This window comes from Pseudoliparis swirei, chromosome 18 (assembly GCF_029220125.1).
Source record: "Pseudoliparis swirei isolate HS2019 ecotype Mariana Trench chromosome 18, NWPU_hadal_v1, whole genome shotgun sequence".
Classification (NCBI taxonomy): domain Eukaryota; kingdom Metazoa; phylum Chordata; class Actinopteri; order Perciformes; family Liparidae; genus Pseudoliparis; species Pseudoliparis swirei.
In genome coordinates, this window is record NC_079405.1 from 12903116 (window position 1) to 12915983 (window position 12868).

A 12868-nucleotide genomic window follows, 5' to 3' on the forward strand; every position below is an offset into this window, starting at 1 on the left:
ACTGCAGCCCTGGTCCTCGGCAGTGAGCTCACGTGGACCTCGTCTCAAACTAATGTGCATACTTTATAGCTAAAAGTTTGTATGTGGTATATGTGAGTTATAGCATTATGTTTTACCCTAATTGTTAAATATATTCTTATAACAAAGTGTTGAGACATGTTACTTTTGAGGCCTTAAAATATTTAGTTTTTTTCTGACTGGGTCCTTTCAGTCCCACAGGGCTACATCCTCCAGCTGGAGGCAATCCAAAAAAATCATCAGTGGAAAACAATCGGTCTGAAAAAAGATTGTTGTTTTGTTTTTGTCCTTTGGGTGATTATAAATAAATTATTGATCTATATTTTGCTATTGAACTTTTTGATTTAAAATTATCTTTATTTGTAAAAGTAGCTATTTTGAGTGTATTGTATTGTCGTTTTCAGATTGTATGCATCTTTTCCAATTTCAAATATCCTGACTTAGTTTCTCTTGAACTGCACACAGGACTCCAGGTATGGGTTTTTAAAAACCCGAATCAACTTGTAAGTCTATTTAACTGGTGACGTCTCAGTAAAATAGCCATTTCGTTTTTATAAACATAATGGACGAAATCTGCAGAAATTAATCAGCTGAATCAACACAATCAAACTTCGTATCAAGGACAGCAGCCATGGTGAAATATTGTGTATTTCTGTTCGGCAGGGCAACAGCGCCTCTTGTAGGTTGATCCGAGGACTGCTGTTAATAGATCCTCTGCCTAATAAATGATTAATCATTTTAAAAACAAACATGTCCCTGCCTTTCTGTTCAAGTTGCGGCTTCAGATTGAAACACATCATTAGAGTGTGTATGTTTTCATAACGCTGCTTATCTGAGACACTACATGTAAACACCGTACATTCATTAGACAATGTATTCCTTCCAGTTTCCAATAAACCTCTGTGCAGTGGTTTTCACACTTGTCTTTAATTCCCATCCAAATTCCCCCTCCAACATTCAGCAAAGCAACATTTTCCTTCCTCATTAATAAGTCCATCATGACAGTCTCTGAAGGTGGAAATGTTGCATTTTCTTAGGTCCCGTCAAGTTATTGAGTCAAAGGGGAAATATATGATGAATTATAACATACAGGCCAAGAGCCAGGTTTTAGAAGTGTATTATGTGTTTAATAATCGTTAGTGAAGCTCCAATGTGACAACTAAAAAGCTTGTCTAGCCGTTATGTATTCTGTATTTTTTTAAACACAATCTTTATTAGTTCTTTTAACCTATTAAGGAGTTTCGGGGAGAAAGAAAACACGCACAAAGAATAAACTACAGCGAGTCAGCGGGGACAGTCCAGTTCAAAATATAGAGGAACTTCCCCTCTCCCAGTGTGTGTCGCTGGTGATGCTAATGTTCAGTCTGACATCTTATATGAAACTTTCATTGATTATTGGCAGATGGATGAGCAATAGATGACGCGGGCTTGCAGGTGTATGGTCTTCCGACTAAACTACTTTATTTATTTGACAGCTATACTTTTCCCCTATCAACTTCTTGAAACTGTTAGAGAGGTCAAATGATTACTGTCCATTATATTTTTTAGTAAAGTCTTAAGAACATTTGTTCTTCTTTAAACAAATAATGTATTCTTTTATTTGGAAATATTGACACGTACATAACACAGAAACATGAACTGATATTTCCATTGTTATCTTTTTGTTGAAATATCATATAAAAACCCACTCCCCCATCCCTCGCACTGTATACACTAAAGTACAGGACATTAAATACATAAACAATACATACAAAGAGGTCACCTCATTTCGCCGAGCCAGACGTATACAAACACACCCATCTGGAACATCTGTATGTAGACACACCTGCACAGAGTCAATACCCAGTATCACACAAGTACAATATATCCAGAAATTACATGACAATATGAGTTGTTCTTCTTCTTTGAGTACAGCCAACTTATTATACCACATGACTTGGGGAATAGACACAACTGAACATCAGAAATAGGATATTGTAAATCGACAACTGGCACATCTCTGGCTCAAGATTCATTTCCCAGGGACGTAGACACATTTTTTCTTCATTTATCAGTATTTAAGAATAACACTTACTCTCTGTCATCAATTCCCCCCAAATGTGTTTGGATATCTGTCGGGGCATTTATTTGAGTTCTTGTAAGAATTTTGCCTCGACATGCGCTCATGTCTTCAGTTCTCATGTCTTCTCACGACACAATGTGTTTCAGGTGTTTCGTAACAACCAATTACTTGCTCACTTCAAGTTACAGTGATTAATAGAAAAATCATTTTGCCAATGGGTGCCCTTTTTTTTGGTTTGAGCACCTGCCCCCCAAAATGTCTGTGCACGAGACTGACCCTAGGTACTCGTAGACTGGGGGGGTGGAGGGATAGAGCAGGTTCAAGCACTGGTCTCAAGCCTACTTGAGGATCTGGGAGAGTCCTGGGGACCAGAATGTGTACCCTGGATACTCGTAGACTGGGGGGGGGGAGATAGATAGTGTAAATAACCCCTTAAAAGGTTTATTGTTTTGTGTTGATTGCCTTATTTTGTATCTGCTTTATTGGTTTTTTTTTATGTGTTTTTATATACTTCCGCTTTGAGCTATTTTTTTTTTTTTTTTTGAATGTTAGAAAGGAGCGCACCTTTATTTTGTGTTGAGTTTTGATAGTTTAATGGACCCGTATGGGCTAACGCTCTTACGGTGGTGACAAGGAGGTTTTAATTCATTCAATTGGTTTGGTTCATGATTAAAGAAAAAAAAAAAAGAAATAAAAGTTCACCAGCAGTAAAAGTCTCACGCGACGGGATAGATAGGTTATCTGATATATACACATGTACATACATAAATACATGGTGAACTAATCTTACATTAGGTTGTTCAGCTGTAGTGAGACGGCATTGAAGGCCTAGGTAGAAAATGCACGGCCCGCCACTGTATGAAAGTGAAAAAACATATCTTTCTCCACTCATAAATAGGGTTGGTTACCGAAACCCGGTGCCAATATGGTACCGGTTCCAATACAACCGGTATTACCCGGACCGAAACGCAACGCACATTTCGGTGCTTCTTTCCGGTGCCTGAGCCGATTAAAATTGAAAAAAACTATTGTTGTGAACTTCTCTGGTGACTCCGCCCTGTCAGCAGGTTACGATAGCCTATCATTTAACTTTGACAGCGGAGGCTGCGCCGTGTGCAGTGTTGCCAGGTCCGCGGTTTTCCCGCGGAATTGGGCTACTTTTGAAGTGTTGCCGCGGGTTGAATTTTTTGTCCACTGGTTCGGGTAGACCTATTTCGCATGCAAATTACATGAATATCTTGAAATAAAAATCCATATTTTAAATGAAATAATTTATTTATACCCAAATCCTACCAAACTGACTCCAGATCAGCACGTACACGCCGACACATCCGCGCAGTGCCTTCGATCTCCGCGACCTTGTCCGTCACCATGGAAACATTGTCACGTGACATCTAAGCACTTTGGTGCTAGTGACGTCACGGAGCCCCGAACCAGAGTCTGTAAATAGAAGTGATTTCCAGCAAAGCAGCAGGGATTTGTGAATCTCACAGGAGCGGTGGGTGATAGGCGATTCAGAATCGCCTACACGGGAGGAGCGATTCATTGGCGAGTCTGATTATGAATCGCCGACCTCCCCAACGGGGTGGGACGGTTTGGCGAGAATCACCTCGTGTGATTACTCCTACACCCCATCCCGGGGTGGGTTTGGTTCTGTGGGATTCACAAATGGGGCCCTATTTAACCCCTTAGTTTAGTTTAGTTTAGTTTATTTCGATCAGCAAAATATACAACAATCAGAATTCAACAAAAGAAGAAAGTGGCTGACCGAAAAGGTCGAGGCTGAAGCTATCTAGCTTATAAGTGCCCTAACCTATGATTTCTCAAAAAAACTTATTTCAAAGAATCATATATATATATATATATTAGTGCTGTGAAAAATAACGCGTTAACACGTTATGATTAAATTACAGGATTAATTAGTTAATTTTTGTAACGCATTTAACGCATGTGCAGAATGAGCTTCCAATACGTCTGTTGTTGGTTGTCTCTACAGCAGCATGTCATTCTGTCTCTACTTGTCGGGTTAACACGACTCCGATCTCCGTCTCGCGCGCGCCGCAGAGCTCCGGTGCCGCGCCTGACGAAAGAAAGTCACTTGCGCCCCCCCTGCCCCCCCCCCCCCCCATCATGAAGGAGTTATGCTTAGGACACCAACATGGTTAGCAGCGGTACTGGACATGGACTTTAAAAGCAGTGTATATGGTTTGGCACGGGCATATTTTGAGTTCTGATATTGGGCTGGTTTTTGGGCTGGTTTTGTCACACAGACCTGGCAACCCTGGCCGTGTGTGACTACGTGAGCCCGTGTCGAGCACACCAGCGTCAGGCTGGGCGCGATGGGGAGACCGTCACCGGTCCCCCTGAACACGTGGAGACCGATTATGACGAGCAGCCTGAACTTAGATTAGTACCGTAACGTTGACTGCAAGTCTTGCATTCATAAAAGTAGGCCAAGAAATAATAAACTAGCCATTATAACCATGCTTAAGCTAGCGCTAGCTCGTAGCTAGCACGAGCTACGAGCGTGACAGTCTGCTAGCAGATGTGTTGATGTACAGCGGTCCCGGCTGTATACCCGGTGTTACCGGGAATATAATGACGGAGGAATAAAGACCGTGGGGCGTCACTTTGTTTCAGTGGAACTCTCGCTGTCAGAAGCAAAACTTTATTTGTCACGTGTCATCTTCAGTACCTCTGATTGGTTGTTCTCTTTGCCCATCAAAACAGTGACAGGATTAACCCGATAAGGTCTGCACATGACAATACATATCACATCACATAATGGAGAACATATATTGTGTATGTTAACAGTCTGATATCCGTTGTGTGTCAGTGCTCCATGATAACGGCTTCTACAGGGAATATGGCCAAAGAGGTTTTTAATGTCCTCATTGTGCATTAAAAAAAAAAAAGTATCGGTTCAGGCACCGTTTAGGCACCGGTATCGTTTTAAAAGTACCGGTTTAGCACCGGTATCGGAAAAAACCCAAACGATACCCATCCCTACTCATAAATACCATGCGTGGTGGTAGCGACAGTACCATCTTCGGCCACCGGGGGCGATGTCGGGAGTCTTTTGTATTTATAAATACCAAAGAATTCAGCTCATCGGTTTCAGGAAGTACATAAGTTGTTGTGAAGAAGCGGACTGAGAAACGACCTCCGGATATAAAGTAGGGCATTTCTCTCTTTTGTCTTGAACTACTTTCCTGCATGTTGTCATGGTGGCACATTGCCTCACCGCAAGTAACGTTAACGTGAGTTGTTGCGAGCCGTGTTACATTTGAGATATCCAGAAGAGCGTTCCACTTAGTCATATTTGTTTTACCACAAGTCTGAATGGGTAACAAAGATATCGACAATAACTGGAAGACATTTTATATTTGTTTTTAGAGATATCTGTAACTGATTACTATATCTTTCAATCATTTAGAGGTATAACTGTACGTTCATTATATAGATCAAAAAGAAAATGTCAGACTCCCTAAAGACGGAATACAACAGGTTTAACGGGCAGAATGATCCTTCCACAGGTTTACCGGCGGTAACCGTGTTATGCCTTTTACTTTCCCCAGATCGTCAAGTGTGATCGTCTTGTCGTCACCCGTTGACATGCAAACATTCTCTATTAATCATTGGCGTGACATTGACTTTTAATGTCCATCACTAGTCTCCCATACTGACCGATCCACATCAGTTAACATACTAAATGTAGTCTGCCAGAAACACCGCAGCTGCTGTTGCAAAGTATGTACTGTTGCATGGAGTATGCATTCAATTGGAATTGACATTTTTTGAGAGATACTCTGCATTCCAATACCCATAGTATTTATCATCCCAGAAAAAGATGTAGTTTGCCCCAATACATGGAACAAATGCAGTATGTGCAAGATACCAGGATGTCCTACTGCTTCAGTTTGATTCCTACAGGACGCCTTCCTGGCTATTCTGACCGACAATCCTCTGTGCAGCAAATATGAGCAAGAGGGTCAAAGTGCAATGTTAAGTACTATGCCCCAGTTGGATGCATAACACCTTTCAACAGTACGTACTGTGTCTTGGCAGCACGTGCTAAAAGTATAAAGTACACAATTTGTAAAGCAGTGTGATTTAATTTAGTATTCTTCCTCATGATTCCTTCTCTCTCTCTCAATAAGTGATGGCTAAACCCAGAATATCTTCCATTGATGGGAAGTTAGCTGAAGAATTTGCCGTTCCCTCCCATGTCGGGGAGGTCAAAGAGAAGATGGCTGTTTTCGCCAGTCATCATGCGGCAGCAGGTCGCAGGGTGGTTCTCATCACATCGGGGGGAACCAAAGTGCCCCTGGAGTCCCGCACAGTTCGTTTCCTCGATAACTTCAGCAGCGGCAGACGAGGAGCCTCCTCAGCAGAGTATTTCATAGAGTCCGGCTACGCTGTCATCTTCCTCCACAGGCATCGCTCCCTTTACCCCTACACACGGATGTTCTCAAACATAAACATGCTGGATGCCCTGAAGTTCAGTGGGGGTGAAGGAGCGGACGGCAACTCCGACGTGGTGGTTGACCAGCAGGTGCTTCCCAACATTGGCAAAGCACTGAAGCAATATCAGGAAATGAAAGAAGGCGAACTCCTTCTGCCCATCGAGTTCAGCACTCTGTCGGAGTATCTGCATCTACTCAAAGCAGCAGCGCAAGCACTCAGCACAATAGGTACAGATTAACAACTACGCACAGGTTGTGGTTCTTATCTCGCATATTGTTCATAACTCTGTATTCTGCACTCAGGATCCAAAGCCATGTTTTACTTGGCTGCAGCGGTGTCTGATTTCTATATCCCAGCATCTGAGATGCCTGAACACAAAATCCAGTCTTCCAATGGACCCCTTCAAGTGAGTGAGAAAATATGTTATCGCTAATATACATGCACAATTTGTGGTCGCTTCAAAGAGCTGCTACCCTAGCTGAATACCCACAACCTTGTAATGAATGCAAATATACTGGTTTCCTTCTCCCTTTCAGCTCAGCATGAACATGGTCCCTAAGATACTGTCCCCGCTGGTGAAAGACTGGGCACCTCAAGCTTTTGTCATATCGTTTAAGCTGGAGACCGATGCCACCATCCTGCTGGACAGGGCTCGACGGGCTCTGGACACCTACAGGCATCAGGCGGTAGTGGCCAACGTGCTGGACTCTAGACGGGGTTATGTGGTGGTGGTGACCCCCGAAACTCAGGCTGAGCTGATCATCACAGATGAGGATGTGAAGAATGACGTGGAGATAGAGGAGAGGATAGTGAGCAACCTGACCTCGGCACACAGCAAGTTCATAACTCGATAAGGAGGTTGACAGAAATCATCAACACTGCATGTTTGTGCTCTTACCCGATCCGGTGTTGGGCTTCATTTCCTAATTGCCTGTTATGCTGTCTTACTGTATATGCTGTACAATTGCATAACTTAGAATAATAATTGGAACTATTAACAAATTATGGCTTCCCTTGTACTTTTAATGTGCTCTAAAAACAGACCGCTTTATGTTGTCTCTGAACAGATACAAAAGACAAGTTTATTCACATTGTGCAATGATCTAGAACAGAAAACACATTGAGGACTTTACAACAACAGTTATTGACCGCTGAATAATTCAGTGACATGCTTTTACTACATCTATAAGAAAGATTACATGTAGACATGTTTAAATCCTTTGATTCTGCTTTGCAGCATACTTGAGATTCTTGCATGGTTACTTAAGTTTGACGCTCTTCTTGACACCAGCACGAATACCAGACCACTCTCCGCTGTATCGCGTCTCCTCCCGACGAACCTCTCGCACCTGGTGAATAGGAACACGACGTGTTTGACACGGCCACATATACTCTTGAGTCAAGCTGATGCGTCGACAGACCGAGACCGTTCCCAGGAGCTTTATGATGCACTTAAACAGCGGAATAAAAATAGTCTCATCAATGTGCGGAATGCAAACCTGGCCCTTTCTGCGGATGTTGGCTCGTCTGAACTTCTCTCGGTGCTTGACTCTGGGATTACGATCAATTTTCTTCCTCCTGGGTGTCAGCCCCCTGTTCTTGGCCATCTGTGGAATAGGTAGAGGCCCATCATTAGAACAACTTCAGGAATGAGTAATGAGAAAAAAAACATTTGTAAGCTGGCTCTGATGTACTTTTGGTTTACCAGTAGATACACTCGTGAATCAAAAAACAATAAATAAACATTTTACCCTCTAAGATTTGTCCTCAAATGTTCATTTTGAATATTAAGTGAATCTAGTTTTGACTAACTGTGTACCTGGTAAGTGATTCCTCTCTTAGCATCTGGATCCTCCTCCTGCTGCTGCTGCTCATCTTCTTTCACCTCCATCCTGAAACATATTGAAAATGCATCAGATCTGCAGTTGATTTAGTCCCAACTGCTATTTTGAAGACTTGGATGACACTTACTCTTTAGCTTCTGGGACAGCAGTGCGCTTTCTCTTCAATTTTGACCGCTCCTCCACTTCTCTGTAGAAACGCAGAGCCGCTTCCTCGTCCAGGTCTGAGTCGTCCTCAACCTCCGACATAGCTTCTCCAGAATCCTGCAAAGCGACTTGCACTCAGTATCCATTCACATTTTAGGTGAAACACCAGCAACAGATTCAAAGCGAGAGAAAAAGAAAAAAAAACCACAACTCACCTTTTCCATCTTGCTGGTGACTCTGGTCTTCTTGCCCCCTGCTGGCCGGCTGGTGGTCGTTTCTTTCTCCACACCAGCTAGCAGCGTGCGAAACTGAGGTGCAAGCCGAGCATCCACTGGACCAAGCTCATTGATGAGCTGCAGACAGGAATGGACGTGTCAGAATGCTTCATCAGATTTTTATTTATTTTTAAGTGAGTTGACGGATACTACATTCTCATGATTTGTATCCTTGTTTTTTATTTGTCAAATTAGTTAAAAAGGTAAATGGACTGTTTTCTTGACACTGAAACTACTTCCAGGGACACTATGTCGATGTCATTGTGTTGGCTTACATTTCTGTAGGTCAGCAGTCTTTCAATCACCGGATGGTGATGGGCAGGGATTCGTTTTGCCTTCAGCACCAAGTAAAAACTGATGTTTGTGCAGTAACTGGGAGGAAAAAACCATGAGCCATTCAATGAAGGACGACGATGTGATTCTGCAACATGTTATTACAATTACATTCGAACTTACTTCAGATACAGTTGCTGTTTTGTCTTGAGGTAGTCAGCACCCTTTGGAAAACCAAAAGAAAATTTTTCAGATTGAAATACTGGATTGGAAACAATAATTATACTTTTATTATAAACAGGCCATAGATACAATTCTGCGGAGTAGCTGATGCTCCGAGTCTGTAGGTTCATCCCTACGAGTAACTTCGTAATTGGATGCATTATTACAAAAAATAGCCTTTAGAATTCAGTCTGGTGGCATATTCACAGCTGGAAATTTAGTTAAAAATGCACTCACCTTTCCTGGTGGGATCTTTCCTTCCTTGACCATCTGTATGAGAGGCTGCAGCTCATCCTTTAGTTCATTGAGCTGCATATATTAAGTACATACAAAAACAATTCACATCAATTACATGTTGGTCTGTGGCAACTGCCTTAATATATTTTGGCAAATTAAATCTAAGGTTGTTTTACGGATGTATTTTGGTTTGCATTCATGCGTCTTACCTTTGCTTTGAAGTCCTGAATGAGTTCAAGCAGCTCTGGTGACTCCTTTTTTAAAAGTTTCATTTTTTCCTTCTGAGACATCTGCTTCAGATCTTTCACAATCCTCTCTTCTTTTTCTACAGTCTTGTTTTCATCTGTCTCTTCCACAGCAAATTCCTTCATGAACACAAACAAAACAATTCTAATAATGTATTCTGTCAGGTCACAGTTTATCCTTGAGTGCAGGTGGCCGTTTGTACAAAGAGACATTAGCTCAGGGCGTCGCCTACCACACAACTGTCATGTGTGCAGAGGAAGAACAACATTGTATCATCACATGTTGAAACTGCATGCGTACAGGAGAATTTAACAATAAAATACCTGAAAAAAGTTTAAATCATAATCCTCCTCGCTCAGATTGGCAGCTAAACGTGTTTGGATATTTTTAGCCTCTTTTTCTTCCTCTTCCTCCTCAGCTTCCAACTCGTCTTGAGATCTCCCCTCTGTAAAAACACAATTTAAATTTAGCATCAGCAAAAGTTAGCCACACAGACAAAAACTTTGTCATGAACTGCTCCAATAATATTGTTGGAGATAAAAGATGCTTACTAGTGGCGACATAGTCAGAGTCGTAGAACATCTTCTTCTTGGTGCCCCATGCCATTTCATTAGGAAGATCTGAGGAAGACGATAAAGTTACGGTTAAATGAGCTAGAATGAAAATAAAACAAATCCTGGAGGTAAACATGTTTTTTATGTTTACCATCTTCTTTTTTGCTCTCTAGATCACTCTCCATGTCGGTCCCCTCATCCTCGTCGTCGTCATCATCATCCTCTGAATCGTCCAGGGCCATCACTTCCTCCTGTGAAATTCAGCTGAGCTTGAATGTATTCCTGAACGACATTTGTCTTCTAAAGATAAATCCAAATATAACACACAAGTCATCACCTCATCATCCAATTCCTCCGGGTCGCTGTCCTGCTGAACACCACTGGCGAGAAGTTTCTGTGGCAAAGAGACCGCAGCAAAAAATAAGTTAAGAAAAGATTAAAAAACAGCAGCCCCATAAATGTCCCACAGATATACTATTGAGGTAAACTTACCGCAATCTTCTCATCGTGAAACTCATCAATTTTGTCCTTTGTGTACTGGGACGATTTCTGAAATGATAAGAGAAGTAATGTTCATATCCGACTGTTGAAAGTAACTACAACACCAAAGCAGAGTTCACATGGTGACAGTTTGTTGATGGAATTAGATTACATAACATCAGATTGTTGACAATATAAGAACGTTAAGGTATTAAAGAAAAGTTTTGAAATGACTAATCCCCTGTTTTACCAGTTACCTTTAGTTTGCATGTAATACTGTATACTGGAGCCAACCGTCAACACATTGTTGATATTAAAGTATGGTTAAAAGAAAATCAGTGTGTAAAAGTGCTTGTGCACATATCTGGAGTGCCTACCAACCCATAAACTGTGAACTAAGACTACCCATTCAGTTGTTGTGGGCTGGATTGATCAGACATGTTATTTAACAAGCCATCCAGATGAGTCTCAGCTTCCCGTCACATGCAGGCCGATTAGATCAGTGGTTCTCAACCCTTTTTCAGTGAGTATTGTGCAGCTCGTCTTGAGAACTACCTCTGCATAGGTGCACCATAGTTCTCCCCACAAGCCAGTTACAGCCAACTAGGCAGTTTCAGTCTTCTTCTTTTTAAGATAGACAATGTTAGAAAAAAATGTTAATATGTTTTGAATGTGAAAATAGTCTTGATATGACCCCTTTGATATATTTGTGTACAGTTTTACCCATCAATTAATATAGTCAACATCTGTTGGATATATACAGTGCAATACACACTTCTTTTCTCTGAGTATGTTGAACTTCTAGTATATGTTTTTCCGTTGGCCTTCCTCTTGTGTGTGATATAGTAGTAATGCAATAACACGTTTGGCTTTAAAAACACGTCTATGTCATGCAACAACATGGCATCACAGTGCTCATACAACACACGTGTGGCTACTTGCTGTAATGGACCTTTCCGGTCGCCTTATAAACGTCAGGGTCTTCTGCAGGCTGCTCTTACCTTATCAGGGACAGGCATGTTCTTGTAGGCGTCAGGGTCATCTTCACCAAATTGCTCGGTCTTTTTTAGTCTTGGTGCCCTTATAACCCTGCGCAATAAAAAAAGAAGAGGAAGGGGTCGACTTGAAGCGTTGCTCTGAAAGATACAGATGTTTAAATAACTAAAATATGTTAAATTCCTGTAGGACCCGATGAGAAGAATGTCAGGGCTTATGAGACTAAAGTGTACTAAAAAGGTATCCCGTGTTAATGACCAGAATAATGCAGAGTACAGACACAACCTTTAACGTAAGCATAACTTAAAACATACAAACAACTCCGATGTGAGCTAGCTTTAGCCAAACGTACCTTTTTGTTCGACCCATGATGGAAATTAATCAAAAGCGTTTGCTTCACGTTTACGAACAATGATGACAAAACTACACCGTCGCGCATCAATGTTGATATTTGAAGATAAAAAGTGTAATATCCAGTCGAGTTTGATCCTCGCGTCTCCAATCTGGTTTGGTGACCATGTGCTTCCGGGATTTCTTCTTCTTCTACACTTTAGATAGCGGGCTACACAGCAACGTGCAAGACGTATCGCGCCCCCTACTGGACTGGAGTACTGAATGTACTATTTGTAGTGTACTTTACTCCTTATGTTTGTTCTCTATCTCCAGCAAACCTTTAATACTCAGGTACTTTTTTCTTTTTTACACTTTTGAAAAAAAGTCTGAGATCATATGTCAACACAGCCATTCAAACCCTTTGGATAACTTAATAAATACTTTCAAAACTCAGTTTTAAAATCTACATATGTTGTACACAATTTCACTTATTCCGTTGCTGCATTGTTTTCAGTTATCTGTCCCAGAAGTTCTCGACATGATGCTTTAAAGGAGTTTTCTCCACTACGAATTAGCTTACTGCTGGCGAATAGTTGTGATTAATAATTTAGATATATTCTTCTTGACTTATTATGTATTGGCTATGTATTGATAACTGTTTTTATTTTTATTTTTGTAACTGTTACTATTTAGCTACTGGCCTGTTGTCTATTTCAA

The 12868-nt window shown here is 41.4% G+C and overlaps 2 protein-coding genes across 7 annotated transcripts; one reads left to right on the forward strand and one right to left on the reverse strand.

The window, feature by feature from the left end:
- The first annotated feature begins 5220 nt into the window (after positions 1-5220).
- On the forward strand, positions 5221-7776 carry ppcs (phosphopantothenoylcysteine synthetase). Of its 5 annotated transcripts, none has more exons than XM_056438315.1 (5): positions 5242-5256; positions 6014-6127; positions 6241-6774; positions 6850-6953; positions 7084-7776. In XM_056438315.1, coding segments are annotated over exons 2-5 (957 nt in total). In that variant the 5' UTR covers positions 5242-5256; positions 6014-6126; the 3' UTR covers positions 7402-7776. The 5 variants fall into 5 exon arrangements, with proteins under 5 accessions (XP_056294291.1, XP_056294290.1, XP_056294289.1 ...); XM_056438314.1 differs by lacking the exon at positions 5242-5256 and adding an exon at positions 5260-5340; XM_056438313.1 differs by lacking the exon at positions 5242-5256 and adding an exon at positions 5270-5830.
- utp3 (UTP3 small subunit processome component) lies at positions 7610-12336 on the reverse strand. 2 transcript variants are annotated; one of them, XM_056438312.1, is made up of 16 exons: positions 12171-12336; positions 11824-11911; positions 10835-10891; positions 10680-10736; positions 10494-10593; positions 10340-10408; positions 10112-10233; positions 9752-9907; positions 9543-9614; positions 9267-9307; positions 9086-9182; positions 8751-8888; positions 8519-8652; positions 8367-8439; positions 8047-8154; positions 7610-7896 (listed from the first exon to the last, which is right to left on the reverse strand). In XM_056438312.1, the coding sequence occupies exons 1-16, from the start codon at positions 12185-12187 to the stop codon at positions 7807-7809; spliced, it is 1419 nt and encodes a 472-aa protein (XP_056294287.1). In that variant the 5' UTR covers positions 12188-12336; the 3' UTR covers positions 7610-7806. The 2 variants fall into 2 exon arrangements, with proteins under 2 accessions (XP_056294287.1, XP_056294286.1); XM_056438311.1 differs by having other exon boundaries at positions 7610-8154.
- Between the last annotated feature and the right edge of the window lie 532 nt (positions 12337-12868).

Bases quoted from the DNA above. Each gene is read 5' to 3' on its own strand.
- ppcs (XM_056438316.1), top strand. The intron at 6,775-6,849 runs GTACAGATTAAC...TTCTGCACTCAG, and splicing joins GCAAGCACTCAGCACAATAG to GATCCAAAGCCATGTTTTAC. The intron at 6,954-7,083 runs GTGAGTGAGAAA...TCTCCCTTTCAG, and splicing joins CTTCCAATGGACCCCTTCAA to CTCAGCATGAACATGGTCCC.
- utp3 (XM_056438311.1), bottom strand. The intron at 9,615-9,751 runs GTAAGACGCATG...TAATATATGCAG, and splicing joins TTCAGGACTTCAAAGCAAAG to CTCAATGAACTAAAGGATGA. The intron at 9,308-9,542 runs GTGAGTGCATTT...GGTTTTCCAAAG, and splicing joins GAAAGATCCCACCAGGAAAG to GGTGCTGACTACCTCAAGAC.